This window comes from Caretta caretta, chromosome 6, assembly GCF_965140235.1.
Source record: "Caretta caretta isolate rCarCar2 chromosome 6, rCarCar1.hap1, whole genome shotgun sequence".
NCBI classification, from domain to species: Eukaryota; Metazoa; Chordata; order Testudines; family Cheloniidae; genus Caretta; species Caretta caretta.
Genome location: NC_134211.1, coordinates 11,010,382 through 11,037,098, shown reverse-complemented (window position 1 = coordinate 11,037,098; position 26,717 = coordinate 11,010,382). Strand labels below are relative to the sequence as shown.

Sequence of the window (26,717 nt, the reverse complement as noted above, 5' to 3'; positions counted from 1 at the left end):
GAGGTGCTGCCCAGGCAATGATGGGGAACTCATTAGATGAGAGTGGGCCAGCCAATCCCCGCAGGCGAACCGCTTCCCATGCTGCAGAGGAAGGAGAAACACCCGCCATAGGTCCCAGCTGATTTGGTGATCAGCGTGCCCCTGACCATTTGGAGCAAGACCCACCAGCCAGGCAGCGAGAAAGAGGAGTCTCTGCATGCGCACTGAATGCCCGTGGAGAGCGAGTAGTCACAAAGCGCCCGGTGATGGCACTGAGCTTCCGTGGGTGCCTGCTGTGACAGCAGGTGGGCACAGGGATGGGCAGCGCCCGGGCGGCAATATGGGTGGGGAGTGGACAGTGTGAAGGCACATACCCTACAACAACAGGTCCCGCTGCACTAGGTTAGCTACTAGCATGGCTAGGCTAAATGCCTGGGGTGTGGACACACTCCCACAGCGGTCAGGTGCGTACACACCCCCGTGTACCTGGCGTGCACAGCATGACCGCACGCAAGGATGCTACAAGGCACCTGCTGGCAGCAGGGGCGGCTCTACCAATTTTGCCCCCCCAAGCAGTTGCCCCCACATTGCCACCGCCGCAATACCGCTGGTGCTGCTGCTGAATTGCCGCCACGGGACACAGACGGCTGCCTCGTTCTGAATGCCGCCCCAAGCACCTGCTTGGAAAGCTGGTGCCTGGAGCCAGCCCTGGCTGCAAGGCCAGCAGCGTTCGTGGACACGACAAGAACGGAAAGCGTCACGCGTGCTAGGCTAGCAGGGGGTGTTTGCAACGACAGCAGATAGCGGGCATGCACTAACAGCTGATAGCTGCCAAGAGAGAACAGCATGTGGCCTGACAACAAGCACGCTGCACCAGACCAACTCCGATCCAAATGCACGCCCTTCAGCGGGGCCAGCCCTGACTGGTATTTAGAGGGAGGAATCCAGGGGAAATCCAATGCCCCAGGGTGGGGTTGGGGCTGCTGTCTTTTGGGTCAGATGGACAGCGAGGCCCTCTGCACTTGTCGTTCAAAATCCTGTGGCCCTCTCCTAAAGAGTAAGCGTGTGAACCCAACGGTCCTGGCCCAGTCCCAGCACTGGTAAATACCTGCTGCCAGCCTCCCTTTCCCTGGCAGTTTCACCTGGATCCCTAGTTGCCTTCCAGATGGCCACGGCATCTCGCTGGGAGCTGCTAAGGGCCACTCTGAAGGTCAAATATAGTCAGTTACAGAGTCTGAGCTGGAGTCAGGAGCTGGGCCCGGGGTTCCAATCACATTTTTCCTGGGTCTTTAAAAAAGTGATTTTCTCTCCCCCATTGCCACATGAAAGACCCACACAAACCAGAGGGGAAACCAACACCACAGAGCACTGCCAGATGGGCAGAGCAAACCAGCTACCCATGCCCTACCTGCTTCCTGCTGATCTCTCACACATTTTAGGAACATTTGCTGCCACCTGGAACAGCAGCCGGGGAAACATTCTCAGACAGATGTGTGGGGTTTAAATGGATGGTATCGTATTAAACAGCTGCCATGTTCTGCCCCAGAGGTGGCTGCCTTTCAATGGGACAGGCAGGGAAAGGGTCTCTGTCGTAGCTGTCTCCCCCATTCCTCCCCCATAGTTCAGAGGGAGAGGCGTACACTACACTGGGCTTTCCAGGCCTGGGGAAGGGTGCATGTCTTCTTGCCCTCACCCCCGCTGAAGCGAGATGGAGGGGACTTTGTTGGGGGCAGGAGGACCAGAGTCCCTCGCTGCTTACCCCAGCAACAACTTCACAGCAACTAGCTCCCCAACATCTCCCCATCGACAATGCGGGACGTTGCTCCGAAAACAGTCAGCACCGAAAAAGTTAATAGCACCCACTCTGGAGCCTAATGATGGCAGCAAGACCCCGGGGGGTGGCGTCCCAGGCTGCCTGCAGCCTCAGGCACATGTTGCTGCCTCACTGCACCATCCACCCGTGCTCTGAGGATTACCTTCACAACGGCCCCGTGTTGCTCAAACTGCGGCGGGACTGGCCACATGGCGCTGCTCCTCCTCCTCATTTCCAACAGCCACGCTGCCTTGAAAGGCAATGGAAGCTCAATTAAACCCCCCCCCCCCCCGATTTTCCTTTCCCCTGTAGGTCACGGATGAGAAGAGGTGCCTGCTCCCTGCTCTGCAGGCCATTGCGACATCCAGGGGCGCTGGGGCAGGCTCTGCGGCTCGTCCACGCGAAGTGATTTTGCACAGGCCTTGGTGCCGCAGCCTGGAGAGCTCCAGTCCACTCCAGTCCCGCAATGTGGCCATCTTATAAGAACACCCGAGACACCTTGGTTCAGGGACCTTTTCAACAAGAGCCTGGAGCTCAATTAGGCCGCGACTTTTCTTTCGTTTTGCCATCTACGCGATCAACTATTCGGCCATTGGCATGGCTGCAAGGTCCGATTATCCACAGAGCTCTGAAGGCAGCCAAAGCAGGTCTAATTCGAGCTCTAGGGAGCACTTGAGGGTCCACCACATCATGTCTGAATGTGTTGCTCTGACTGCAGACTGCACGCACATCGCCAGGCGAGACCAAGCATGAAGCCAAAAAGAAGCCAAAGGCCAGCTGGCCAGCAAAGAAAACAAAGAGCGGCACGAGCCCATTTGGTGAGTCCTGCATTTCAAGGCCACAAGGGACGATAATGACGCTCTAAGGGAACCTCCTCCAGAACAGAGCCCCTCACCAGGGCCGAGCCAGAGCAGAGCTTTTAGAAAGAGAATCCAGTCTGACGGACTCCACCACATGCCTAGATCTGCTGGGCCAATAGTTAATTAGCGGCGCTGCTAAAAATTTGCTCTTTATTTCTAGCCTGAATTTTAAAAGTGTTAAGGACTTCAGTGCTCAGCATAAAAGTAGGCATCTGTGGATCTGAGCCCTGGATGGAAGGTTCAGTTCGAGAGCTTTTAAGATTATAGCTGTGTAAAGAAGGTCTGGTCTATGCCCGTAAAGGGTATCGTAGAGATGCAATTTATACCAGCAAAAAGTGCATTTGCCAGTTATAGCAGTTCCCCTAATGAAATAATGGCATGAGTGTTCTACACCAGGACTTTTGCCGGTGTGGCTATGATGGTCAGGGATCTGATGTTTTGGGGGAAGTTTCAGCTAAAGCAGTTCAGTTGTTTCCAAGAATGAGATTAGGGGGAAATACATTGTTTTACTTAATTTCTTACAACCCTTTTGTTGAGAAGCCCTAGCACCCCCATGCTTTGGAGAAGGGGCTTGAAATTTGGCAAAGGGGAAACCCTGGTGTCAGACATATGCCGTCTAAGTGAAAATGCACCCCAAACTTGGTCAGCTTTGAGCCTCTTAAAAATCACTGCTTGCACATGCTCAGTAGAGACTACATGTCATGTGAACTATGTCTCTTTAAAATGTTAGGGAAATTAAATATAAAATTAAGGTGTGTGACAAAGTGGGACTGTTCTTAATGTTTCCTCTGACTAGTGTGGGGGGGGCCTCAGTTTCCCCTATGCAGTTCTTAAGTATCTAGGTGGTGGGTGTGACGAAGTGGGACTGTTCTTAATGTTTCCTCTGAATAGTGTGGGGGTGCCTCAGTTTCCCCTAGGCAGTTCTTAAGTATCTAGGTGGTGGGATAAGGGTGTATGATCATTGCAGAGCCCTAGAGGGCAGGTGTGTGCAGGAGTCTGGACACAGACAATGGCCGACACCCTGTTTCCTGGCAACTGATGGCCTGGCCCTTCCCCCCTGCAAGGTGAGAGCTAAAGGGTTGGAGAACAAAGGAATCAGGTGACCTCCTGGCCCGGGAAAGGAACAAAGCCCAGGGGAGGAGAGGCTGGAGGGAGTTTCAGTTTGGGCTGGTTGGAGACATGGAGTGAAGGGCAGACGTGGTTGTCTGGCTCACTGCCCCCCAAAATGGACCCAGCTGAGGGGTCCTGTTCTCTGCACCTAGAAGCTCTGTTTTAGGCCATGTTCCTGTCGTCTAATAAACCTCTGTTTTACTGGCTGGCTGAGAGTCCCGTCTGACTGCGAAGTTGGGGTGCAGGACCCTCTGGCTTCTCCAGGAGCCTGCCTGAGTGGACTCGCTGTGGGAAGCGCACGGAGGGGCACAGGATGCTGAATGCTCCAAGGTCAGACCCAGGAAGGTGGAAGCTGTGTGAGTTTTGTGTCCTGAATACAGGCTGCTCGCAGAAAGGAGACTTCCCCAGAGTCCTGACTGGCTTCATGGGGAGCAGTTCCAGAGCATCGCCCAGGGACTCCGTGACAAGGTGGCAAAATCAAGTACTCAGAAGTCAAGAAATTCAACTTCGGCAACATAAATTCAGCTTCACTGCACGTCCGTGCCTTGAGATCAGAGCAGGGTGATGGGCAATGTTCCCTCTAATTTTTGACAGGCCATGTGTGCAAAAAAATTATTCTGTGCAAATTTCTGACAGGCCGTGTGCGCAAAAAATATCTTCTGTGCAAACTGTGCTTCTGTGCAAATTTTTGTGCGCGCGGTGTTTCGGATCTGTGTTTCGGAGTTTCGGATCTGTGTTTGGGATCTGTGTTTGTGTTTGGGATCTGTGTTTCAGATCTGTGTGTTTGGGATCATGTTTGAGATCTGTGTTTCAGATCTGTGTTTGTGTTTGGGATCTGTGTTTGGGATCAGTGTTTGGGATCTGTGTTTCAGATCTGTGTTTGTGTTTGGGATCTGTGTTTGGGATCGGTGTTTGGGATCTGTGTGTGTGCGCACATGCGCACAGCTTAGAGGGAACAGTGATGATGGGACTGACCAAGGGCCTGGAAAAACGCTCCGAGGAAGAGAGTTTGAAAAGGTTGGGATTGCTATTTTAGAGAAGAGACAGGTAAGAGGAGACATGATGAAAGGATATAAAACACTGAATGGGTGGGAGATGAGAGCTTCTTTTCTCTGTCTCCTAACACAAGGACAAGGGGGCATTCAATGACATTAAAAGATGGAAAATGCAAAACTGGTAAAAGGAAATACTTTTCCAAACAGTGTGATTAGCCTGCGGAACTCACAGCCACATGAAGTTATCCCTCTTACTATTAGGGACCAGGATGAAACCTATTGCTGGGGGCAGATTATCCCACAGCTGCTTCTGCCATGGTCTTACACTTTCTTCTGAAGCATTTGGCACTAGCCACTGTCAGAAATATGGACAAGGGACTGGATGGGGCTAGGGTCTGATCCAGGCTGGTAATTCCTATGCTCCTATGTATGGGAGGGAGTGTATCCTAGTGGAAAGAGCACTGGTTTGGGCCTCAGGACATCTGGATTCTATTCCCAGCTCAGCTGTTGAGTGACCTTAGGCTTTGCCTCTTTGTGCCTCAGTTTCCTATGTGTAAAAGTGGGGATAAAGCGCTTGGAGATGTGCTGATGGAAAGCGCTGTGTAAGAGCTGGGGATTATAATGATTTTCTATTCCTGTGTTTGTTGTTAAGTGTTCAGGGTGGAGTGCAGCTCCCATTCGAAGCAGTAATGTCTCGGATAAGCGATATGTTCAGAAGAAGCACCTTTAACTCTTGCCGGTCCCTGACTTTTGAGTACTAGATCTGGCAGAAGTCAGACTGCATTTGCGCTGGGAGGGGAGGGTCTTTGCCTGTAATATTCATACACTTTGTAATGCTGCAAAGTACCTTGAGGCTTGTGCAGTGGGCTGCATAAATCGACGAAGAAGAGGTGCCTGGAATGGCAAACAGACCTAGGTAGTGGGCTGCCATGTGGGGTCTTACGTGTACGAGGCAGCAGGGTCTACCGTGTAGCTCCCAGCAAGGCAGTCAAGTTATCCCACCAGTGAAACGATTGAGCAGCTTTCAACTGACGGGCATTTTTGCTGTCATAGAATCATAGAATATCAGGGTTGGAAGGGACCTCAGGAGGTCATCTAGTCCAACCCCCTCCTCAAAGCAGGACCGATCCCCAATTAAATCATCCCAGCCAGGGCTTTGTCAAGCCTGACCTTAAAAACTTCTAGGGAAGGAGATTCCACCACCTCCCTAGGTAACGCATTCCAGTGTTTCACCACCCTCCTACTGAAAAAGTTTTTCCTAATATCCAACCTAAATTTCCCCCACTACAACTTGAGACCATTACTCCTTGTTCTGTCATCTGCTACCACTGAGAACAGTCTAGAGCCATCCTCTTTGGAACCCCCTTTCAGGTAGTTGAAAGCAGCTATCAAATACCCCCTCATTCTTCTCTTTCACAGACTAAACATCCCCAGTTCCCTCAGCCTCTCCTCATAAGTCATGTGTTCCAGTCCCCTAATCATTTTTGTTGCCCTCCGCTGGACTCTTTCCAATTTTTCCACATCCTTCTTGTAGTGTGGGGCCCAAAACTGGACACAGTACTCCAGATGAGGCCTCACCAATGTCGAATAGAGGGGAACGATCACGTCTCTCGATCTGCTGGCAATGCCTCTACTTATACATCCCAAAATGCCATTGGCCTTCTTGGCAACAAGGGCACACTGTTGACTCATATCCAACTTCTCGTCCACTGTCACCCCTAGGTCCTTTTCTGCAGAACTGCTGCCTACCCATTCGGTCCCTAGTCTGTAGCGGTGCATAGGATTCTTCCGTCCTAAGTGCAGGACTCTGCACTTGTCCTTGTTGAACCTCATCAGATTTCTTTTGGCCCAATCCTCCAATTTGTCTAGGTCCCTCTGTATCCTATCCCTACCTGCCACCGTATCTACCACTCCTCCCAGTTTAGTGTCATCCGCAAACTTGCTGAGGGTGCAATCCACACCGTCCTCCAGATCATTTATGAAGATATTGAACAAAACCGGCCCCAGGACCGACCCCTGGGGCACTCCACTTGATACCGGCTGCCAACTAGACATGGAGCCATTGATCACTACCCGTTGAGCCCGACAATCTAGCCAACTTTCTACCCACCTTGTAGTGCATCCATCCAGCCCATACTTCTTTAACTTGCTGGCAAGAATACTGTGGGAGACCGTGTCAAAAGCTTTGCTAAAGTCAAGGAACAACACGTCCACTGCTTTCCCTTCATCCACAGAGCCAGTTATCTCGTCATAGAAGGCAATTAGATTAGTCAGGCATGACTTGCCCTTGGTGAATCCATGCTGTAGAAATTAACTTTAATGTGACGTGAATCACACTCACACAGTGTGTCCCCCCCTCCAGGCTCCGCTCCCACCCACCTGGACTCTGCTTGCACCGAGCAGCCTGCAGGGCTGCAGCCTAAGCCAGTGCTGCTGCTTCTAAGCTCCAAAGTGGTACTGAGCCAAGTGCCAGCCGTGGTATTTCTGATTAGGGCATTCCCATAGGTGTGGGTGGAACGGGCTGGGAGATAACCCAGGGGCGCCGTACAGCTCTGCCAGTCCCAGATAAAGGACTATGGAGGTTTTCAGCTGGATTGTTTGGAACTGGGGTTGGCTTTCACTTGTTTTTTCTCCTTCTTAAAACCTGTTTCTGGACATCAGCAGTAGAGCTCTCCGGCGTCTAGAGCAGGGGGGCGGGAGTTGGGATTCTTCAATTTCAAGGCCAAAAAGGGACAACAGTGATCATCTAGTCTGGCCTCCGAACACAGGCCAGAGACCAGCCCCCAAATCCTTCCTGCAGCGGAGCTTGTAGAAAACAAAGCCAGTCTTGATTTTAAAAATGGTCAGTGATGGAGAATCTACCACAACCCTTGGTAAATGGTTCCAATGGCTTGTTACTCTCACTGTCAAAAATGTTCCCCTTCCTTCCAGGCTGAATGTGTCTAGCTGTAACGTCCAGCCATGGGATCCTGTTAGACCTTTCTCTGCTAGACTGAAGAGCCCATTATTAAATACTGGTTCCCCATGTAGGTACATATAGACTGGGATCAAGTCACCCCTTTAACCTGCTCTAGAGCACTTTACGTCTCTCACTACAAGGCATGTTTTCTACCCCTTTAATCATTCTCGTGGCTCTTCTCTGACCCCTCTCCAATTTATCAACATCCTTCTTGAGTTGTCGGCACTAGAACTGAACACAGGATTCCAGGAACGGTCACACACGTGTCAAATACAGAGGTACAATAACCTCTCTGCTCCTACTCGAGATTCCCCTGTTTATACATCCCAGGATCGCATGAGCTGTTTTGGCCACAGAGTAACACTAGGAGCTCATGATCAGCTGATTATCCCCCCACAACCCACAAGTCTTTTTCAGTCCCGGCTTCCCAGGGTAGAGTGCCCCAGCCTGTAAGAATGATGTATATTCTTTGTTCCTAGGTGCACACATTTGCATTTAGCCGCATTGAAACATACATTGTTTGCCTGAGCTCAGTTTACCAAGTGCTCCCGATCTCTCTGTATCAGTGACCTGTCCTCTTCATTATTTACCCCTCCCCGTATCTTTGCCTCATCTGCAAACTTCCTCAGTGATCAGGTTCACTTCCAGGTCACTGATAAAACTACTAAACAGCAAAGGGCAAGGAACTGATCTCAGCTGGTCTCCATTAGAGACACCCCCATTCGATGATGCTTGCCCATTTACAGTGACATGTTAAGACCTCTCAGCCAGGTTTAGTACATTTAATGTGGGCCATGGTCACTTTATATTGTTCTAGTTTTTTAATTAAAATGTCCTGTGGAGCCAAGTCGAAGGCCTCCGAGAAGTCTCAGCAAGGCCCAGCCAGACGTCTTCGTAGTTTTAGGGCTCCCCAGATGGCAGTTCCATTGGTATAATACGGCTCCAGCTCCCAAAGGAAGCCGGTGATACTCCCCTGGTTACTGAATGGGGTGCTGGACAGCCTGCCAGTGCCCCCCCAACCTGTGCCAAAGACACGGGCATGGTCGCTGTCCTTAAAGCAATAGCCTATGCATGGCATGGCCAGTGAGACCGGGGCCATCCCTGACTCCGTTAGAAAAGGGCCTGGGGTTCTGTAACATCCCTCAGACAGCACTCCAGAGACCGGCAGAAGGGACCTGGGTGCAGGGACACATCCCCAGCTGGTGTCGGTCAATGAAAGCTCCATTGGAGCCAGGGGACCAGATCTCCAGCTGCAGCCTGTCGGCCCTCGCTCCACTGGAGTTAATTAGGCAGATCTCCAGCTGGTGCCAATTGGCCATAGCTCTGTTGGAGCCAGTGGGGCCAGGTCCCCAGCTGGTATAAATCAGTGCAGCTGCATTGGAGACAATGGTCCCAGTTGGTGTGAATTAGTGTTGCTCCATGGGGTGCCTCTTGCCGATTTGTGCCGGCTGAGGACCTGAACCACAGGAGAAGCTGGATTGGTTGGCACTGACGTTTCACATTGCCAGCTAAGGCTCGGTGCTCGGTGTGGATCAGCTCTGAGCTGTGCTCCTCCGGTGCCTTGTCCTGCGTGGCTGTTGGCCTTGTACGCTAGTGTCACGGAGTCCCTGGGCGATGCTCTGGAACTGCTCCCCATGAAGCCAGTCAGGACTCTGGGGCAGTCGCCTTTCTGTGAGCAGCCTGTCTTCAGGACACACAGCTCACACAGCTTCCACCTTCCTGGGTCTGACCTCGGAGCATTCAGCATCCTCTGCCCCTCCGTGCGCTTCCCACAGCGAGTCCGCTCAGGCGGGGCTCCTGGGGAAGCCAGAGGGTCCTGCACCCCAACTTCGCAGTCAGACGTGACTCTCAGCCAGCCAGTAAAACAGAAGGTTTATTAGACGACAGGAACATGGTCTAACACAGAGCTTGCAGGTGCAGAGAACGGGACCCCTCAGCTGGGTCCATTTTGGGGGGTAGTGAGCCAGACAACCACGTCTGCACTTCACTCCATGTCCCAGCCAGCCCCAAACTGAAACTCCCTCCAGCCCCTCCTCCTCTGGGCTTTGTTCCTTTCCCGGGCCAGGTGGTCCCTGATTCCTTTGTTCTCCAACCCTTCAGCTCTCACCTTGCAGGGGGGGAAGGGCCCAGGCCATCAGTTGCCAGGAAACAGGGTGTCGGCCATTCTCTGTGTCCAGACTCCTGCACACACATGCCCTCTAGGGCTCTGCAATGATCATACACCCTTACTCCACCCCCTAGATACTTAAGAACTGCCTGGGGGAAACTGAGGCACCCCCACACTATTCAGAGGAAACATTAAGAACAGTCCCACTTCGTCACATCTCTCCCCCCTTCGAGATCGAACTGAGCGGGGTCACTTTAGCCGGTGACCTGGGGAAGTTCGAAGCCACCAACATTCCCATGGATGCCCCAGCATCTCTCCCATTCCTTGGTAGGAGTTACACCAGGCCCTTCCAGTTTCACGCCCTCCCTTAGGTCAGGGGTGGTCGATAGCACTTGCAGGCCGCATGTGGGAAGGTTTATGCAGCCCATGCCCTTTGGCCACCCCAAGAATGTCTCCCCATTGACCATCACCTTCTGCTCCCACTGGAGGTCCGGGGGGCCTGGCCCCAGGAAACTCCACACAGACATATAGGTTGGGGTCAGGAGTGGGAGCCTGTCCACATCCCCAACCATCTGGCTGACGGAGTCTAAGGCCTTGGGACCCAGCAAGGGAGCTAGACACCGGGGCTTTTCCGCAGGGTCCCCTTGGTTCAAATCGCCAGCCTGCTCAAAGGCAGTGAGGTGGGCATCCAAACCCCCCCCCTTAACCAGGGGCAGCAATTTAGTCTCGAGGTTCCCTGCGGAACTGGCCCCCCGGGATCTATCCCCACTCACCCCTGGGAGGTCCCCTAGGCCTCTCCGCTCCCCCACCGCCAGTTCATGCTGCTGCTGCTTCTGCAGCTCTTTCTCGGGCTCTCGCTGTCTCTCACAGTCCTCTTGCTCTCTCAGACTCAGCTCCAATCCCGTCCGTCTCGATCCCCCGATGGGGAACCCGATCGTGAAGACCCTCGTCTGGTCGGGGACAGGAGTCTTGGCGATGCCTGGCTCCCGCTTCAGCTGCTCCCAGATCCTGCTATAGCCCCAGTTGGGGTCAGGAATCTGTTCCTTAGAGCGGTCATCCTCCTCCAGCTGCACGATTAACTCTGCTTTGGTGCACTTTCCAACGCTCAACCCTCTCTTTTTGCACAGGGTTACAATGTCCTTCTTAAGGAGACGGTGACAGGCCATCACTCCGCTCCTCCCAAGTTGTTGTGGACTCACAGGCCCGTGTGTTCTCAGCTCCCCACGGTTTCCAGGGAGAACCCCTAGTGTGCCAGCCCTTCTCGAGGTCACCACCTCTTTGCCAGGGTCGAGCTGCAGACTCCTCCGCCCCTTGGACTGCTCGCTGCAATCCCCAGGGGAACCCTGTTACTGCACAGTCCTTCTCGCTGGTCACACACTCCCAGAGGTTAACCGCCCCCCAAAACCGCTCCTCTCTGAGCCTTCAGCAGGCCTGGTCCTCGGCAATCCCCCTTCGTGTTACTGCTCCCCAGTCACTTACTGCAGGAAGCGCCATCCACGGGGTGCAGTACATCCCACCGCTGCCACCAGTTGTCACGGAGTCCCTGGGCGATGCTCTGGAACTGCTCCCCATGAAGCCAGTCAGGACTCTGGGGCAGTCGCCTTTCTGTGAGCAGCCTGTCTTCAGGACACACAGCTCACACAGCTTCCACCTTCCTGGGTCTGACCTCGGAGCATTCAGCATCCTCTGCCCCTCCGTGCGCTTCCCACAGCGAGTCCGCTCAGGCGGGGCTCCTGGGGAAGCCAGAGGGTCCTGCACCCCAACTTCGCAGTCAGACGTGACTCTCAGCCAGCCAGTAAAACAGAAGGTTTATTAGACGACAGGAACATGGTCTAACACAGAGCTTGCAGGTGCAGAGAACGGGACCCCTCAGCTGGGTCCATTTTGGGGGGTAGTGAGCCAGACAACCACGTCTGCACTTCACTCCATGTCCCAGCCAGCCCCAAACTGAAACTCCCTCCAGCCCCTCCTCCTCTGGGCTTTGTTCCTTTCCCGGGCCAGGTGGTCACCTGATTCCTTTGTTCTCCAACCCTTCAGCTCTCACCTTGCAGGGGGGGAAGGGCCCAGGCCATCAGTTGCCAGGAAACAGGGTGTCGGCCATTCTCTGTGTCCAGACTCCTGCACACACATGCCCTCTAGGGCTCTGCAATGATCATACACCCTTACTCCACCCCCTAGATACTTAAGAACTGCCTGGGGAAAACTGAGGCACCCCCACACTATTCAGAGGAAACATTAAGAACAGTCCCACTTCGTCACAGCTAGCATATCTGTGCCAGGGGTGCGTGGCACAGCGAGTGGCAGGGGCTGTCTGTGTCTAATTCCTCGGGTGGCTCAGAGCTCTGGCAGGTCTGATGGGGAGACAAAGAGCAGCGGCTGTCCCTGTGTTTTGTTCTCCAGCCAAGGCTAAGTAACTGCTACACCCAGTCACCGCTGATTGGCAGGAGTGTTCGTGCGACCAGACATAGGCGCCCTCCTGGGTCATTGAGTCCCATCTCAGCTGTTGCAGGTCACCCTGCCCTAAAATCCTATAAATAAACCACTCCAGCCCCATCTTCAGGGTCTTTGCCCCCACTGCTCCTCTTGGGAGTCTGTTCTTGGACCTCCCTCCTCTGATGGGTGGAAACCTTTTCTCATTCCCAGCCCCAGATCACTGCTGGACAGTCTATCACCATTTCTACTTGTTCCAACTTTGTCTGTTATCTTTAATAGCTCTTCACCCTCCCTGGTGTCCCCCAGCAATCAGATCCTCTCCCCCTGCACTTGCCAGGTGAAACAAGTCCAGTTCTTCCAGTCTCCGTCCATAACGTCGGCCCTCCATTCCCCTGATCACCCTACTAGCTTCTTCTCTGCACCGCGTCCTGTCGGAATTCATCTGCCTCAACTGTGGGGGACCAGAACTGGACTCAGTATTGCAGACGTGGTCTCACCCGGGCCTGGGACTTGTAGCGGAGAAGAGGTGTGGGATGGTTCTGTGCTATGGGGGTGGCCAAACTATATGATCACACTGGTCCTTTCTGCCCGTAAGATCTATGAATTATTGCTCCCCCTCTGCCCTCCCCACTAGGAAATACTTGGTGGCCAAAGCTGGAAAACACAGCTTTGCTGAGTGGAAATTAAAATGCCAGACTCCCTTTCCCCTGCAGTTCCTCTGTCTGCTGGGAGTCTAAACATTCTTTGACATCAGCTGTTTCCCCAGATGGTGAGATTCTCTCCCCCTGGAATGTCTTTTCTTTCTAGCAAGAATAACTTTAATCTTCCTAAATCTCCCGGGTGGGGCTCGCTGGGCCCATGAACACTGGCGCTGCTAGAGACACCCGACCCGTTCTGAATTGACGGTTGCTTCCAGACAGTTATAGATAGTAACCGTTCAGACCTAAATCTTTCAAATGATCCGCATGGGCATGCGGCACCTCCCCCTGCCCAGGACAGCTGGGGCTGATATCGCCCATGCCAAGCTATTTGGAGCCATGCTACTTTTAGAGGGGAATTTCTACACCAGGCACGCTGGGAAGCGCTCTTCCTAATTCCAGGCCGAGAAGGAGGCCTCCTGGGGAGCTTGCTTCGTGCGCTCAGAATAGCGGCGGGTTGGCTCCAGCTGCTCCGGGTGATACCGCCACTTGCGCTGCTGGCTCAGTGCGCCGGATGATAATGTTGTCAGGCCACGCCTTGGGAGCTCTGTGCCAGGCCACCTCCAGCACGACACCCGCAAATGGTTCTTTCGCTCTCCGCTTCAGCTTTCAACAGCCTGCCAGCTTCCAAAAGGGAACCGGAGGAGTGCTTGGGTTCCCGACCTGAGTCTTCGATTGCACCGAGAAGGCTCTTCCGCAGCCAGTGCCATCTGCAATTGGCCCTTCTCCCTCCTAGCTGCCCTTCAGTACGTTAACTGGCAAAGCAGGCAAGTCTGCGCTTCTAACTTGGTGCAAGGTCTCCCCTCCCCCCTTCCCCCCCACGTTAAGTGATCCACAACAATCAGTTTGTATATGCTGCATTGCTCTCCCGCCATCAAGTTTCATGCTGCCTCCCCTCTTTCAGAATGAGCACTAAGCAGACATCCCATGGTGCATTGCTCAGCGGCTGGTCTGTATGCATTCGGGGACTGTTCGTGCTGTGCATTGTGGGATACGTTCCTACCAGAAGGTCATGGAATTATGGAGACTCAGGATCAGCCTCTATAATTCCCATGAAAGCGACAAAGAGTCCTGTGGCACCTTACAGACTAACAGACGTATTGGAGCATAAACTTTCGTGGGTGAATACCCACTTCGTCAGATGCGTGTATATAATTCCCATGGTTGCTCTGGTTTCAGACCATCATCTGGGCAGATGAGCGGCAAGGAGATATTTTGTTTGTGGGCGCAGGGCACTTTAGCACAAAACACCTCAGGTTGACCCACAACAAACTGAAGTGCAGACAAGCTCTTAGGGCCCTTCCGAGCGGGCGGGGGGAAGGTATCGGGAATGCAGATCAGGGAGCTAGAGCAGGTGGCTTTCACGAAGCACGCCCCACAGGCGTTCTGCGTAAGAGGGCCCGCTCATCCTTCCCTTCCCCTATGCCTCACATGGAACGGGAGCGAGATCGTGGCACCATGCCGCGCTCCGGGGTCAGCTGTGTGCTGTCTCTGCATTCCCTCGCGTCGCAGCCGGCAGCCAGGCCAGCATGGGAGAGGCAAACACCTCCTGGAAAGGAGGTAAGGCTGCTGCTCCCAGGAAGGAGGGATTTGCCCAGTGAGCCAGGCGGGTGTGCTTCCTTCCCAAAAGAAACCCCATCACAGGGAAGCGTCCATTAAAACTTTGCTGCATGTCTATTGGGATCCGGCCATGCTTACAGCAGTGCAGGTCTGGGCCCATGGGGGAGCCCAGCTGCATGGGGTTAAGGAAATGGAATGTCCCACAGTGCAGTCAGTGAGTCAGTGTTCTCATCGGCAGGCCCCTGGGCTGGGAGTCTGGGGACCTAGGTATGGTTCCTGGCTGTGCCACCGATCTGCTCTGTGACTTAGACGTTTCCTTTCCCTGTGTATTTAGACTGCAAACTCTTCAGAGCAGAGACTGTCTCTTGCTGTGTGTCTGGGCAGCGCCTGGCCCCATGGGGCCCTGATCTCAGCTGGGGCAGGGCCTGTCTCTCCCTGTGTGTCTGGGCAGCGCTCAGCACAAGGGGGCCTGGATCTCAGCTGGGGCAGGGCCTGTCTTTTGCTGTGTGTCTGGGCAGCACCTGCTACAACAGGGCCCTGATCTGCCTTGGGGCCCCTAGGTGCTATTGTAATGCTAATAATTAATAGTATTGTGCATTGTGTGTGTTACACCAGCTAAATGTCTATTCTAAAGCAGCCACTCAAGCCCCGTTGCTATCAATGGCTGCACATGGGGCAGGCGGGTGGGGCCAGGGAATGGTCCCGCATAGAAAACAGATCTATAGGCCACGGCGGTTTGCCTCGTAACTAGTGATAGGCTGAACCTCAGAAAGCCCCTTAAATCCAGACCTGCTTAGCCAACCCTCGTCCCCCCGCGAGATCCTTCCGCTCCGTTTCAGCCCGGCTCTTCCTCAGCTCAGCGAACCCTCCGTTAGCCTCGATTTATGGTGAAAACCATTGGGCAAGGAACCGCCGGGACAGGACATGTGCCGGAGTCTCTGTCACCCTGGCATAGCAGTGTCGGTCCTGGGGGATTCCGTGCAGGGCTAAAGCCCTGATGCAGACACAGTTACACTGACAGAAAAGTGCTTTTGCGGGTGCACTTATTTGGCTCAGGGAACTGGTAGGAACTACTCCGGCGCGCTCCCCCTTTTCCCAGGGTAAGCTGTGCCCGGGTGGGTTTGCCGGTAGAACCCCCCCATACAGCTGGACCGGCAAACCTCTTCTCGCCTCGCCCTTGCCTAGGAATAACGACGGTGCGTTCACTAACACAAGGTAATCGACACCAGGGGCAGACCCAGCGAAAGGCGAGGGGTATCTGAGCTTTCCCACACCACAGCAAGCCCAGGGGGCCTATGGGAGAGCCCAGGGTCTTACCTCCCTCTGCTAACTCATGGGAAGACTCCCAGCTGCCTGTGTCTACACTAGGACTTCCCTGGGGTTAGTGACAAGGAAAGGACCCTGCTTCGTTTTCCTCATGATGACGAGGCTGAACGGGCCCGTCCTGGCGCAGGGTCTGATTTCATGGCGTAACACTGCCATCAGTGATGGACTAGCTGTTGTGGTTGTTCTTTGTCAGGCCCGTTATCAACCCTGGCTGGGGTTCAGTTGGATGTGGCACCTGTCCCCCAGGGCCCCACTGACTGGGAGTAAGTATTTCTATACAGTGCAGTAAAGTCCGGCGGCACTTTGCAGTCACACAACGTGTTCCCTGCCGCGCATCGCTGGCAGTGGAAATGCCACAACTTAAATTAGCGCAAGATGAGTGAGGGGAAGAGGCAGAAGCAGGGGTGGGTGGGAAGGGGCATTTGAAGGGGTTCCTAGGTGTATGGGGACTCGGATGCTGCCCCAGGCCTGTGGGCACCATGGCAGCTGGCAGGAGGGGGAAAATCCATTCAGCTAGACGCAAACAAGCTTTGGCGTCTCCTGACCCATGTCTGAACAGTGGAAACTGCCCTCTCCCCCCGCAGTCCCGGGAGCCGTCCAGTTAGCACAGGAGCGTGGGCTGCCCTGAGCTGGGTGCTGTGAGCAGGGGAACCTGGCGGGGACTGCCCCAGAGCGTTCTGCTGGGGTTGGCCATCCAGGTTGGCAGCAGCAGGTTGGGGCCACAGGCACCCCAAAGGCACTAAGCCATCTGTTCCGAGCCATCTGTTGCCCATCAAAAGCCAGCCCCAGCCTGTACTGAAACCCGAGCATCTGGGCACCCCCCATCAGCCCTGCCTCCTTTCCATGTGCACATCCTTCAGCAAGCCACCTGCGTCCCCTGCCTCAGCACTCAGGCTGCTCTGGCCAGGGGTGGGAGCGCAGAGCTGAGACAGCTCAGGCAGGATCTCCTCTTTGGAGGGGAAACAAAACAGCAGCACGGACGTGCCTAACCCCAGAGAACAACACAGGGGACTCTGGGCAAACAGGCAGGGCAGAGCCTGGTAGCAGCTATGAAATGGGCATTGCACCCAGGGGACCCTGAGGTCTGGGGTAGTGGATCCATACATAGTGGGAACCGTGGTCCCTGGCGGCTTCCTGTCTGGGAGGCTGATATATTCATCTTTTCCCGTAACACCAGAGACGGCAGCTCAGATGTGCCGCCGGAGGCTTGGCCACGCTCCCAATGAGCCAGCGCCAGACGAGCTCTTTCCAAGCTGCATGAGACACCAAATCCTCCTTAGCAGATTAAACATAGACTCTTCGCAGGCACTCCCCATTCAAACCCCTCCGACTGAGCTCTCTGCTGGCACAACTCCACCGTCTTTAATGGACAGAGCTTGACCAACCAACTCCGTCAGTCTGTCCACTGTCTGCCCGAAGGGGCCATGATAGACACATGCCAGGCGCTTTCCTTGGGCGGGGTGCCCTGGAGAGAGACTGCTCCTTGGGTAGCAGCTCTCCCGTTCTGTGCCCTTGCGCGTCCCCGTACACGGCGGGCAGGGAGCGGAGCCAGGAAGGATTTTTTCAACAAAGTGTTTTTTCCATTGGAAAATGCTGATTTGTTGAAATGAGACCTTTGCATAGGAACAGAGCAGTTGCGATCACATTTGGACGGGGAAGGTTTCTCAGGGGCAGCGTGGCATCTCATCCCACCCCCACCTAGCCCAGTGGTTGGGAAACTCTTCAGGGACATGGGAGACCCTGCGTCAACGCTCACCTAGCTCTTGTCTTCACTTGCTCTCAAAGCACTTTACCAAGTATCATTATCTCCTCTGGGTAGATGGGGAAACTGAGGCAGGGGGAGGTAGAGAAATGACTTGCGCAGGCTCACCCAGAAAGGCAGTGGCAGAGATAGGGGACTCGAATCCAGGCCTCCTGCATCCTTGTCCAGAGCTCTCGCTGGGCTGCCGGGCCCAGTTTGGGGCTGTGGATACAGTAGCCCTTGCTCTCTAAAGTTAGGCTGCTTGTTTTTGCAGCTCCTGGCTTGGGGTTTTGTCGGCAGCGAGAACTGGGCCGTCTTCCAGTGTTAATCAAAATCTAGCCTGGCCAGACGTGGCAGCCAGTTTGACATGTTCAAAATCTCCACCCAAATGGTGCGATTTCTGCTTCCGTTCCACTGGCACCGCAGTGTGTTTTGGAGAGTCAAAGTGTGCATTGCCACCTGGCAGTCCTGGCCCATGCGTGACCATCTGACACCGGCAGGGAGGTGGCCTTGCGCTTGATGGTTCGTTTTTAGGTGCAGCCACTGTACCTGGGATTGGTCTTTACTCCCTTCCTTTGAAGCGTTGCTGCACGCTATTAAACAGTGGACATGGAGGCTGCACTTCCATGGAAAGCAAAGGGCATCCCTGGATCTCCTGGGGGTGGGACACCCTGCCAGTTGCCCGCTATGGGATGACCCCTCTCCCTGGCCTCTTCCCCCTTTGGGTTTCCTACAAGAGAAAGAGATTAGTCCTTGTCTTTGCAAACAAAACGCCTTTGGCCAGGGCAGGCTTGTTAGGGAAGGTAACAAGTGATCGAGTGACTTTTTGGTGTAGGACAACTGCCCATTCTGCAGGTATCTAGCCAGGCTTCAGGGAGGGCGCAGGACTGGGATAGTCACACCAGCACTGTCTTGGCTTCTGTAAAAAATGAAAGCTGTTTCCCGTAACTCTCTTTCTGTTTCACAGGGACTTTCTGAGGGAGCTGCCAACCTGGTCAGGAATGTTCCACAAAATGTTTTTTCCATGGGAAATGCACTTTCCGTAAAAAATGTATGGAATTTTACCAAATTTTTATGGATTTTTACCAATTTGGGGGGGAATCTTTTCAAATTTTACCTAAAATTTTTTATTTTTTTTTCCCACTGGGGAAAAAGGAAACCTAAAGAAAATGTTTCAGTTTGGGTCAATTCGACATTAATCTATGTCTGCCTGACCTCCTGTGTGGCCTCATGGGAGTTGTAGTTCGGTGCCTCATGCCTTCACTCTCCTCTATGGGCCTGGCTGGACTACATCTCCCATGAGGCACTGTGGCAGCTCAGTGGGCGCTGATTCTCACAGAACCAAGCCAAAATATGCTGATCCGAAGTGCAGACACGAAACATTTCACACCAAACGTTTTTTGGAACTTTCCATTGTTTTGATATGTCAACTTTTCCTCCTGATTCAGGACAAAACAATATTGGAATTTCCCTGAGGCCAGACTTTCTGGCCAGCTGGGATAACACAGTGATGTACAAATGCCAGTGGTGTTTCGAAGGTGGCACAGTGTTTACCACTACTCCTTTAGCTGTATTGCTAGGGTGATGTAGGCCTGGATTCAAGAGAGCATTTAAGCACAGGCTTAAAATCAAACCTATGCTTGTCTTATTAAAATTAGTGGAATTTAAGCACTTATCTGAAGTGAAGCAACTGGGTTGCCAACCTGAAGCTTTCAAAAATCACGAATCAGGCCTGGAATAGTGTGAGACGGGTTTACAAAATCTGGAGATTTTAACCAAAACTAATTCTTTAGGTCATGTTTTACAGCTTTTCTCTGCAACCAGGAGAGCTAGAAATATACTTTAAAAAAAGTTAAAGGTGAAATTCTTGCCTTATCACAGGATTCCTGAAGTTGTGGCCTAAATATACAGTGAGGATCAGCAACCCCGAGTATGTTTTCAAGCGCTTTTCTGAATCAAGGTCTTAGTGTCCAGATAATATTCGTAACACTCATTTCTCCAGTTGGACAGGCACTGCTGTGTCACTTTCACTCAGTTCAGTGACAGGTTATTGGCATGACTCGTGATGCAAGACCCAGCGTGAGTCTCCGCAGAGCTGTAGGCACAAGCAGATGGGGCTTCTTGTGACTTACGTCTCCACCTTCTGGGCACGGTGGCTCGAGGGCCTTCAGCTCGGCCGGGCTGTCCTACTGCTGGGGCTGCTGCAATATTTCATGAAGTGCCAGAGCTTGGGGCAGAAACTGGTGCCAGGGGCCATCACGGCGCGTCTCCCCTGAATGAGCCGGGTGTGTGGGAGGCGGCTCGTCAGTTTCCTCCCAGTGTCCCAGGGAGATGCTGACGCTCCCATGTGTTTTCCTGCAGGGGCCCTTTCCCCGTAACCGAAGCCAGAGCAGCTGTGGCAGGCCCAGAACATGACCTCCACCCCTGACTATGATCACTTGGAGATTCAGCAGCAGTACAGCCGGATCAACGCGCGCTGGGAAGCCTCAGATGATGAGCTGGACAATGATAACAGCTCTGCAAGGCTCTTCGAGAGATCCCGCATCAAAGCTCTGGCAGGTACCACGCTTAACTCCTCAGGGCGCTGGGTAGCACCGTCTCCCCTCGGGGGCGCAGCACCTCCTGGATGGAGCCCTTCTGGGCCTCTTCTTTGCTGAACCTTCGGAGGCCCTGATTCAGGAAAACACTTATGCACGGGCTTAACTTTGAGTAGTCCCATTGACTTAAAAACTAAGTACGTGATTTGCTGGCAAGAGGATGCTTTGCTGAGTCGGGTCCCCAATAACGCAGCGGACGGGGTCTGGGCGGGGTGCAGTAGAACAGATCCCCTGAGCCCAGCACAGGGGACAGTCAGGGTTTCCCTTGGGTAGAAGAACTCTGGGGGCCTGGGACAGGGCCGGCCCACAACATTTTGGCACCTGAGGCGGAGAGCTCCAATGACGCCCCCATGCCCCCTAACTTGGGCCAAAACTTTGAAACTCTGGGTCCTAGTGGCACCCCCCAACAGTCTGGCACCTGAGGTGGCTGCCTCAGCTCGCCTCATGGTAAGGCCAGCCCTGGTCTAGGAGCTCTTCAATAAGTGGAGCACATGCCACCCCTGGGGTTGGATGGTCAGTCACTGGCTGTTTGAACTAAACTCTGCCCGAAGGGTGCTGGAAACTTACTGGGGTGGCATGTAGCTGTCTGTAAGGCTCAAAGAATCTGCCTGGGTCTCTGGGGCTGAGGAGTAACACAGACATAGGCGCCAACTCTGTGGGTGCTGCAAAAAAAAAAGTGGGTGCTCGGCACCCACCAGCCACAGCTGTTCAGCAGCCCCACCAATCAGCTGTTTGGCAGGTGGCGGGAGGCTCTTGGAGGGAAGGGGGCGGAGCGGGGTGGACAGATGCGGAGCGAGGGCGGGGCTTCAGGAGACAGGATTGAGAGGGCGGGGCCTCAGGGTGGAGCAGGGGTGGAGAACTCACCGGCAAAAATACAAGTCAGCGCCTGTGAACTCAGACACATGGCCAGATAGACACAGAACTGTTCGGAGAAGATCCCAGATCAGGGCTGGCCAGTCGGGACTGGGGCTGACCACCAGACAAGCCAAAACCCTACAAGGTTCTTCTGTCCTTTCTGGGCCTTTATATCTTCCAGATGAAGACTCGGCCCAGCCCTCCCCTCCTCTCCCCTGTGGACACAGCTAGGTCCCCCTCCCAATATTTCCCAATATTTCCCCCACCCCTCAGCCACTCTTTACTTCTTCCTCCTAGCTGCCTTTGCCCTCCAGCCATTGAACCCCTCCCTGCCTGGTGCCTGCCCGGCAGACCTGGCAGGGAATGGGAGTCGGGGGTAAAGCTGGTGAGAAACAACAAAGTTTTTGTTCCTTTTTTCCCTCTCCACTGAAAATTTCAACCTTTCATCAGAAACCCCCAAATTCTGGGCCCAAATCATTTTGATTTTGGTGCTTCTGTTTTCTGGACAAACCCTGGCCATTTTCGGCAGGGAGCTGACGCTTTTCGGAAACCGTTCAGTCAAAGATCCCAGGCGTCTGTTGAAAACCAGCCGCAATGGAAAAATGCTGTCTGCCCTTTGTTGTGACCTTCGGCTTTCCCTGGGCGCCTTGGCTGAGCTGTCCAGGGCACCTCCACTGGGCGAACAATGCAGAGACTTGCAGGGGGCCTCGTTAATAATGAACCTAGCCTTTATCTAGCACGTCTCATCAGTAGATCTCAAAGCACCTGACAAAGGAGGTTGGGATCATTATCCCTCTTTCTCAAATGGTGAAACTGAGGCACAAAGCAGGCAAGGGACTTGCCCAAGGTTACCCAGCAGGCCAGCAACAAAGCCAAGAATGGTGTTCACTGTACATTTATAAACAGAGTCTCAGAAAAGCATTTCTCCCCTCCCTCAGCTACTAGGAGCCCGGGTCAGGCATCTGTGTCTCCTGGAATCCCTTTGCACCCTGCTGTTGCTGTCTCAGGGACAGATGCAGAGCCTTGACGACAAACTGCATCCCAAATCTAAGGCCTCCTTTCTGTGCAGGGAATTGTCCACTCTTCCAGGGCTCAGAGGAGGGCGGAGAGTCATCAGGCAGTCAGCCATAGCGCTCTGCTCCTGCGCTGCCCGGCCCCAGAGTTTAGAGCAGCTAAGGGGGTGCTCTAAGCTACGCCACTGGCAGGATGCCTGTAGGGGGCTCTGCGCGTGTGGAGAATTGGTGTGGTGGAGTGCCTGTCTGCCACCTCGTCACCACGCAGCAGCCCCCTGCCAGGCCCACGCAAGCGGCGCAAAGCCTGTGGAGGGGAGTATCCAACACGACACGTCTCCCTCTGCAGAGCAATTAGACAAGGTGCGTCAGGAGCCGCCTGCATCCAACTGCAATTCACATGTGGGAAATGACCAGTGCGCTGGTTTCCTGGCCCATCCTGGAGGGAGCCTGACACCCTGAAGTCTTGATGGTGGCTGAAGAGAACCACTTCCATGACGCTTTTCCCAGCTCAGGGCTCCCACTACCCTCCTACCCCCCACCCCCTGCCTTCACACCCATTCATGGTGGAAATTCTTTAAACTGATGAATTATTATATAAAATAATATATAAAATATATAAAATAGTTTAATTTTGTTCTTCCTATATACCAGGCTCCCGTCTGCCGCTGTGGCTCAGGAGAAGCAGCCTGTAACAGGGCGCCCCCCTCCCACGCACCCCATTCCGGCTTTGCAGTGCCCTGCCTCAGTTTCCCCATTTGCTTAGGGGAGAACGCCACATCACATGCATGATAATGAAACTGCACCCCAGGAGGGGAGTGTTCTAGTTAGGCCTCACACACACTGGCCCTCCAGGGCCCAACCCCAGCTCAGTGTCTCTTTTCTTGAGTCAGGAGCTCCAAGTTGCAGCCCAGGTCCCACCGTTTCTTTACTGCCTGCAGCTGTTAGCTCAGCCCAGCTGCCGCTGTCCGGCCCAGCACTCCCAGCTGGACCAGTACTGGCTCCCACAGGAGCTCCTTGTAAGTGCCACCCCAAGGCAGGAGGGGCGGGGCAGGGCTAACTGCACAGGGCTAACTGCACAGGGCTGGGTGCCCCTAGGCCCCCTGGCCCATGAAGGAACCAGCCACCCTGGCACAGCATCTGCGTGTAGCGTGTAGCGTTTTCCCCGGAAACTCCGTGTAACTCTGTTTCCCGCCGCAGAGATGCCCTCTGTGCGTGTGGCGTTGGTCACCGCGGCCCTGGGCCCTGCTGGCACTTTCGTTTTAATGTGTGGGGCCAACTGGAGGAGGGGAAAACCCCTCCCCCAACAGCATTTTCTTAGCAGGAAAGGATGGAGTGAGCCCGCCAGCAAGGCCGGCTGCCCGCGTGTCTTTCAGTCTGTTCGTGCAGCAGCCAGTGGAGTGGAGGCTTGGTCCCCAAGGCCACCTCGAGCCCTGCGCTAATCAAAATAGTAATGGAAGGGAAAAGAAAGCGGCCTCTCTGTGCTGTTATTACTCACTCCCCCCTCCTGGCTTTGTGCTGCGGCCCATCGCTGTCGCTAAGGAGCAATGAGACTGTTGAAGGTGGAAAGAGCGCGGCCAGCTGCAAAGGCAAAATGCACTTCCCCACCGCAGCCAGAAAGCGCTCCCTGGCACACCCCAGAGCTGGGCGCAGTGCAAATACAGCGGGGTGCATGGAGAGGAAAGGGGGTAGAGACACAGGTACATGCTCGCCATGAGGTTCTGGCTGGCTAAGCTGCAGCCTCGATGGAGCGTCAGAGAAACCATATCCAGTGCAGGAAGCAGCCCTGCGCTGCACCAGGTGCTGGGCCCACCGGGGGGGGCGGAATTCTTAACCGTGTTTAATATTACTAATAATAACTTGAATTGCCACAGGCAGCACTGCAGTCCCATTGCATTAGGCACTCTACAAACACTGGAGCAGATGGGAATTTTTCCATCATGTGCCAGCAATGCCCCTCTGCCAGGTACATTGGTCAACTGGGCAGTCTCTACGTAAAAGAATAAATGGACACAAATCAGATGTCAAGAATTATAACATTCAAAAACCAGTCGGAGAACACTTCAATCTCTTTGGTCACTTGATTACAAACCTAAAAGTGGCAATTCTTCAACAAAAAAACTTCAAAAACAGACTCCAAGGAGAGACTGCTGAATTGGAATTAATTTGCAAACTGGATACAATTAATTTAGGCTTGAATAGAGACTGGGAGTAGATGGGTCATTACACAAAATAAAACTATTTTCCCATGTTTATTTCCCCCCCACCCCCCACTGTTCCCCAGACGTTCTTGTCAACTGTTGGAAATGGCCCACCTTGATTATCACTACAAAAGGTTCCCCCCCGCCCCCCGCTCTCCTGCTGGTAATAGCTCACCTTACCTGATCACTCTTGTTAACAGTGTGTATGGTAACACCCATTTGTTCATGTTCTCTGTGTATATAAATCTCCCCACTGTATTTTCCACTAAATGCATCCGATGAAGTGAGCTGTAGCTCACGAAAGCTTATGCTCAAATAAATTTGTTAGTCGCTAAGGTGCCACAAGTCCTCCTTTTCTTTTTGCTTTTTTCATGGAAAGTTGTGTTTTGGACTAAAGTGGTTTTTTTTGCAAAAAGTTCTACTTTCTAAGGAGAGTGTTCATTTTTCATCAAAAAACTGAATGCTGAAAACCTGAGATATTTTAATGCAGAAATGTTGCAACGGTGCCTTGTAGGGTTTGTAGTTCAGGTGCCTCATGTCCCCATTCTCTTCTGTGGGCTGGGCTCCCAGCTGGACTACATCTCCCATAATGCACCATGGCCAGGGACTCCCATGATGCATCACTTTCCTTCTCCATGGGGGGGACCAGCATGCATCTTGGGAGATGTAGTCTGAGCAGGTAGCCTGGACGATAGGGTACCTGAACAACTGCTCCTGGGAAGCAGCATGCTGCATTTACAAAATTGGAATGTTTTGGTTTTTAGCCAGCATTTTTTGGTATTTGAATTTCTACAGAAAAATCAAAAATTTCCTTGCTAAGGTTAAGCGGTTACTTGATCGCTGCCTGTAAGTAACTAAACGAGGAACAGAAATGTGGTAATGGGCTCTTCAATTTACCAAACAAAGGCCTAACATGATTCAGTGGCTGGAAGTTGAAACGAGACAAATTCAGTCTGGAAATAAGGTAAATGTTTAACAGTGAGGGTAATTTACTGGAACAATTTATCCAGGGTTGTGGTGGATTCTCCGTTACTGGCAATGTTTAAATCAAGACTGGATGTTTTGTTAAAAGCTCTGCTCTAGGGATTATTTGGGGGCAGGTCTCTGGCCTGTGTTATCCAGGAGGTCCGATGAGATTATCACAATGGTCCCTTCTGGCCTTGGAATGTAGGAATCTATGAAGTGTGGTGTATCATGGCCCCAGTTCAGGGAAGCATTGAAGCACAAGCTTCATGCATAGGTTTTGAGCATGTTCTTCAAGCTAAGCGCATGCCTATGTGCTCTCCTGAATGGGAATGCATGCCTGACCCAGGGCCCAGGTCCGCGGGGCTCGGGGCAGTTGTTTCTCTGCTCCCTGTTCTGGGGTGCTGGTGCGGGACTCTGCAGTGGGGCGGTGGGCCTTTCTCCCATTGCAGATGAGCGGGAAGCCGTGCAGAAGAAAACCTTCACCAAGTGGGTGAACTCACACCTCGCTCGCATGACCTGCCGCATTTCCGATCTGTACATGGACCTCCGAGACGGGCGGATGCTGATCAAGCTCTTGGAAGTGCTTTCGGGAGAGCCCCTGGTGAGTTCCGTTCCTTCTTCCCCTCTGCTGGGCCTTGTGACACAGGTCGCACCTACTGTGCCGAGCCTTTCCTCTGTTGTCGAAAGAGGCAGTGTTGAAAGGTGGCTGTCTCAGAGGGCGCAGCAGAGCCGGTCTGGAAATGCTTTGCTTTGCTGCGGAGAACTTCGACATCTCGGTGGAAAACCACAAGCAGAAATATTTGGATTTGGAAACACTGCCGCAGTGCCATGTGGGAGTTGTAGTCCAGGTGCCCCACACTCCCCTTCTCTCCTATGTTCCAGGCTCTGCGGTGGGACTTTATTCCGAGGATGCACCTTCGTCTCCCGTTTTGGGGTGGGGAGGCAGTGCATCATGGGAGTCCCTGTCTGTGGGAATCTAGGCCTGGGTGGAAATGACCAGCGGCTCCATCTGTCAGTGGAGGAGCTTTCCATGGCCTCTGAGAGATGGGTGGGGAGGATTCTCCACCCGGGATCCATGGACAAATGCCTGCCCCACAAAAGCCACCCTCAAGCTGGCCCCTTGCGAGCAGCCTGAGCAGAGCGGCCAAGGAGTGACGAGCAGGAGTGCAGGTGGTCTGTGCGTGTGAACGTGCCCTGGAAAACATTCTTTCCTGGGCTGTGTGTGCCCAGCCCTGGCCCCGCTGCAGCTTCCAGTGCCGGGCTTGCTGCTTTAAACTCTCTGGGCCAGAGTCCCTGCTGCAGCTACGGAGGAAGGTGGAGGAATGGCCCCTTGCGCGGCCCCACATGTGGCTCCATGCTGGGTTGGCCCCAAAGGCTGCTTGAGCCAACTCCGGCCGCCAGTATTTGTCCCTGGTGGGAATAGCCAGAGGGCAGAGGAGTCCAGGCGCAGGCCCCTCCCATACGTCACCATCTGAGCTGGCGGGGGGGTTGAGGTGAGTGCTCTGCC

General features: G+C 53.6%; 1 protein-coding gene across 1 annotated transcript in view; it reads left to right on the top strand.

Moving 5' to 3' along the window:
• Positions 1-26,717, top strand: part of SPTB (spectrin beta, erythrocytic) — a 134,624-nt gene that overhangs the window by 28,125 nt on the left and 79,782 nt on the right. Inside the window, exons 2-3 of the mRNA XM_048854341.2 lie at positions 19,943-20,140; positions 25,660-25,811. Coding sequence (XP_048710298.2) covers positions 19,993-20,140; positions 25,660-25,811 — 300 coding nt within the window. The 5' untranslated portion in view covers positions 19,943-19,992. The remainder of the gene's footprint in view (positions 1-19,942; positions 20,141-25,659; positions 25,812-26,717) is intronic.